The following is a 4,773-nucleotide window of genomic DNA, read 5'->3' as shown; positions in this document are numbered from 1 at the left end:
CCTGACCGCAGCAAGAGGCGGGTCCCAGGGACGCAATCGTACCCATTGGGCGGCAGGTTTGCAACCTGTACCCTAGCCTTCACTGGCCAAGGGTGGACAGGCGGCCACAATGCATAGGTACTGCGCCCTGCTACTCACCATTCCACCACTAGTGTACCCTTGCACCCCTCCTTCTGGTCATCGCCTAGCACTTCCCCTTGCCCCGTTCGCCACCGCTACTTCCCCACCACACCCCTCTAGTTAGCTCGAGCCTTGTGCTCACCATGTACAGCCGAACACCCACTTCTGACTCACGTCGATAGTATTTGTAGTTTAAGGCCTACCATGAGGCGCGGCCTCGCAGGGCAATAAACGGGATCTAGAAAGAAAGAAAGAAAGTTCTCTCTGATTTGGAACGCGTTGCGATATGCGACGAGAAAATGCGATCATGTGGCACCCCAAGGAGGTGCATTTTTTTTAGTAGTGTAAGGACGTGTAAGTAAGTCACCGGTCCTGAACGGAGATCTGCGATGGGATAGCTGATGAGAAAGCAATACAGGGAACGCACTGACTACTGCTACAAGTGAGCAACTCAATAGGCGAGTAAATAAGGATAATAATACGGTCGCAGATTTGGGTGAGTCGCCTACCACGTGGCATAGGCTCTGAGAACGTTGGGCCGACCGGGAGCCCGCATGTGCGTTGAATGGGAGCGCGAAAGCTGCGCGGGATGGACCCCTGCAGGATGAAGCGGTTGCTGTGCCCCGACAGTGTTACCCTGCGGTTGCATGTGGGATGGTTCGAGAAAACTCGGGGGTTTGACGTCCACATCCATGAGCTCGTTCTTGACGATTGGACCCAGGGACTGTGGGACGTAGGCACCGTGGAGGGTCTGCGACGCCCCAGCATCCACTGCGCGGATTGTGTTGCGATGTATCGAAGAGGTATGTGGATAAGGCTGGGGAGGGATTGGAGAGATGGAGCTGGACGAGAAGCCGTAAGGCTCGCTTGCTTCGCGCTTGATGCGTGTCGCGACGGACCCCTGCTTGTTTGGCTGCCTTGGCTCGATGTCGTATGGTTCTGGTTTGAGATGTCGCACTTGTGTCTGCTTCACGCGTGCAGAGGATGCTGCCTGCTCTATTGGCTGCTTTGCGTGAACGTCTAACTGCTGTTTGATGAACGGTATGTTCGCAGTGCGTAGCTCGTCCTTGGTAGACAACTTTCGCTTGACGTACGCGTACGGGTCGTACTCGACTAACCACTCGCGTTTGACAGATCCTCCGCGCTTCGCGAATACTTCGGGTTCGAAGAAGGGTTCAGCATGATCGAGTTTGATGGGGTTCTCGGTCAGGACACGGTTGGCACATGACTCAAAGAGCTTTGGCTTGGCCTCGGTTGGCTCAAACACGCGGGAAGCTGTCTGCTGATAGCAGGAGGGAGCACGGAGGTGCTCTTCGCAATCCTCAAGTAAGCCTGCATGTGACAAGGGCCCTGCATGGCTGTTCGAGTCGTATCCGTGGGCGATGTGCTTGTGCTTCGAGAGGTTGGACGAACAGCTGAATTTCTCTTCGCACCAGGAACAATGGTATCGTGAATCTCGAAGGCTGTGGGGGCCAGATGGATCGGATCAGCTACCGCGCAGACATGCATGCACATACATCGACGCACTGTGCGCGGGCTATATGTTGCACCACGTTATGCTTCTGCAAGTCTGCGACCTTGCATAGAGCGCATCTCCACTTCCTGGTGATATCATGGTGCGGGAACCATTGAGTGTTTCAGTGTCTATGCATATATGAACATTCTTACAGGTCATCTTTGTTCGGTGCGTGTCTTCTACTGTGACGGGCCTGGTCTCCTGCGAATGATTTCTCGCACAGGTCGCAGTAAAACCCCTGCAGGAGGTATGAGCACGCCACAAGGAGCAAGTGAAGGGGGCATCACAGACTATAGTACGTCTCTTAGATCCGCTTTTCCTGGTAGGTGCCATTATTTGATGCTACGTGGGTTACTGGCGTCGACGGACGGACAGCTGGAAGGGGGGGGGGCAGGATTTTCAAGGGGTAGCTCGACTCGTGTGTCGATGGGGCGTCATTGCACCCCATACGAAGTCATTTTATGTTTACTGCTTGAGCAAAGCGAAACAAAGGACTCCTCTCAAGCTGCTCGTAGGTCCATTGTGCGCTTGACTCGCTTCGAAGGGGTTGGCTTAGACTTTTACCATAATAGGATGTCCTATCAGCGCGGCCACAGTCGACCAAAGCGTAGTGGCGTTCTTGCTCATCCATCCGAGACCTCGTCGTCACAGTCCTGCAGTCTCATCAGACGAAACCGATGTCACAATATTGACTTCTTCACGAGCAATTTGCTTGCCGAAGCGTCAATTACCATGCTAGAAGACAACACGAGTCTTGTGGCATATTCGCATGAATGTCCCTCAGGCTCATGCGTTCACTTGGCATCAGCAAAAGCTGCAGTGCTTGAATTCTCTACAACGACGGCTCTGTGGCAATTCGGAATATGCCTTGCAGAAGCACCGATCGCATGGGCATCGCGCCGCAAGACTCGAATCCCTTGATAGGTGGGAAAACTGTAAGGGGGCGAAGGGTCGGCGATTGATTTGCACGGACAGCCTCTAAACATTGTTTTCTGCCGGGCCACATCCTCGATAATATCTTTCATGAAACGCTTGCTCAGAATGGTTTAATGTTTGTACTTAGACCGATGCCTAAGATTGCATTGTTACGTGAGTGGCCAAGTAGCCGGGGATTGTGAGTGACAATCAGTGTGGCCGACGTAATACGTCGATTCACCATCAGCAAATGTGCGAAACCGTGCCAGCGGCAATGCCATGCGTGGCAGGAATGGTAACGCCCAAAATGGCAAGCCGGGTATTGCAACACCCAAGCTCGCCAATGCAAACCTCGGTGGGGCGAGGCGGTTTATAGGGCCGTCAGGGAGTCTGATGACAATGACAAGGGATGCAACTATCTCGCCATAGCTGTGTTAAAGAATGCCCAATTTTGACATGCATACAGGATTGCAACTACATGGGCACGACAAATACCAATGCAAGTCGGCTCTTCGTGTGCCACGCAAGCAAGCGCGCATGGACTTCGTGTTACAAGTTCGACAGCGCCGTCGCCTAGATCGCAATCCCCCGCTCCTTCCGTCACCTCTTCTTCAGCACCCCCCACGCACTTGAGTAGACGACCGAGCACACTAGGACAGGCCGCAGCGTTCAAGGATGGAGTAGGAGCAGCACGTACACCGTCGAATGCGTCAAGATCAGGTGCGTCGTTGATCCCTCGTGGTTATGGTGGTGCGTAGCCCTGCACACCGTACTCATCGTCATCACCACTCATCTCTTCGGCATCGTCTGCAGCGTCACGGACGAGTAGAAGTTCGAAACGAGCTCTGACTTCAACTTTTCATTCCCCATGGACCTCAACTGCGACCCCAACATGGCCGTCGACCCTAGTGCGCTCCATTTCACGACTATATTTGAACAGTCGGCCTTCACGCTGCCCCCTGGCGAGTCTCCGCTTCTCCTTCCGAACGAGATGGCGCACAACAACGCGCTCTTCTCCGGGGAAGACTTCAGAACGCCGCACTCACATATTGAACCCGGCACCGGTCGGAGACTCAGCGTCACTTCATCCTCTTCTTCCTCCGGTGCCTCGCTCTCCCCCATCATGGAGCCTACTCAGGCCGTTTCAAGTTCACCACCAGATGTCAACTTGAATGAGTCGACCTCGAGCATCCGACACCGTCTACCGCGTCCGTACGCTCGACGATATCGACCAAGGCGCGCGGCTTCTCGCAGTTGCACTGTCAGTCGCCTAAGCCATCTAATCATGCGTTCGCTGCGCCAAGTACTGTGGCCTTGAAGGGAATGAGCTGGGGTTAGGGTATTGGCTGAAGATCGTGCCCAGGTTCGACGTTGATGTCATAACTCGCTACCTGTCAATAGCATTGTAGTTTTTTCTCAAAAGCCCTGGGGCCCATGGAGGTCTCTGATATCTCTTTTCCTCGTCTCTCCCACCAACACCATGCCACACAATAACAGGGCGCACCGCAAATCAGGCCCGGCGAAACTGGTGCCCCGCGTGCCCTCGCGCGGGAACCTACTCGCGGCCGTGGCGAAGGCCCGACAGGAATCCCGCTCTGACAGCGATCCTAGCCATGCTCGGAAGCGGCCTCGCCACGAGGACGCCCATGCCTCTGAAGCTCTCCCTAACTCTCCATCTCTCCCACGCCCTCAGTCCTCTGAAGAACCCGACAGCACGAACTCCTCTCAGTCCGATCCTGAGGACATCCCAGGTCGTGAACCCGAGCCCAACAGCTCACCACCCCCAGCAGCCCCAGATGCAGAGGACGAGGATGAGACCGATCCCAACCCACCTTCCCTAAGTCTGCGTCGTCCAATCACAGCCTCGCCTATGTCTAGCACGAGCAGCGACAGCGACCACGACGACGGCGAGGTAGTCCCCATCGCCGAGCTCCTCAAATGGATGCGGTACGACGTCCCTAACCGCAAGTATGTGCTCTTCATTTGTTTGCAGACGTGACAATCTGACTATATGCGCTATCACTAGGTCGACCAAGCTCATCCGCAAGTACAACAAGGCTGCACGCAGCATTGCCCCAATGTATAGCCCGTTCATGCAGGCCAATGCCGCCTTCTCTGTCGGGCTAGACATTGAAATCGAAGGCAACGACGACGAGGACGACGCAACGGATCCGCGCTCCTGCCGACGAAACAGCTATCATCGCGCGGGTAACGAGGGATCC

General features: G+C 54.9%; 2 protein-coding genes across 2 annotated transcripts; one reads left to right on the top strand and one right to left on the bottom strand.

The window, feature by feature from the left end:
• Positions 1 to 625: 625 nt before the first annotated feature.
• DICSQDRAFT_130563 (uncharacterized protein) lies at positions 626 to 1,969 on the bottom strand (the record flags this gene model as incomplete). Its single annotated transcript, XM_007371643.1, has 4 exons — positions 626 to 1,583; positions 1,648 to 1,722; positions 1,789 to 1,874; positions 1,928 to 1,969. The coding sequence occupies 4 exons, from the start codon at positions 1,967 to 1,969 to the stop codon at positions 626 to 628; spliced, it is 1,161 nt and encodes a 386-aa protein (XP_007371705.1).
• Positions 1,970 to 3,419: 1,450 nt separating this feature from the next.
• Positions 3,420 to 4,759, top strand: DICSQDRAFT_175764 (uncharacterized protein; the record flags this gene model as incomplete). Its single annotated transcript, XM_007371642.1, has 3 exons — positions 3,420 to 3,763; positions 4,049 to 4,519; positions 4,578 to 4,759. Coding segments are annotated over 3 exons (997 nt in total), but the record flags the coding sequence as incomplete, so codon positions are not given.
• Between the last annotated feature and the right edge of the window lie 14 nt (positions 4,760 to 4,773).

Source organism: Dichomitus squalens, assembly GCF_000275845.1.
Source record: "Dichomitus squalens LYAD-421 SS1 unplaced genomic scaffold DICSQscaffold_153, whole genome shotgun sequence".
In the NCBI taxonomy this organism is placed as follows: Eukaryota; Fungi; Basidiomycota; class Agaricomycetes; order Polyporales; family Polyporaceae; genus Dichomitus; species Dichomitus squalens.
The sequence above is the reverse complement of the archived record's forward strand: the minus strand, read 5'-3'. Positions and strand labels throughout refer to the sequence as shown.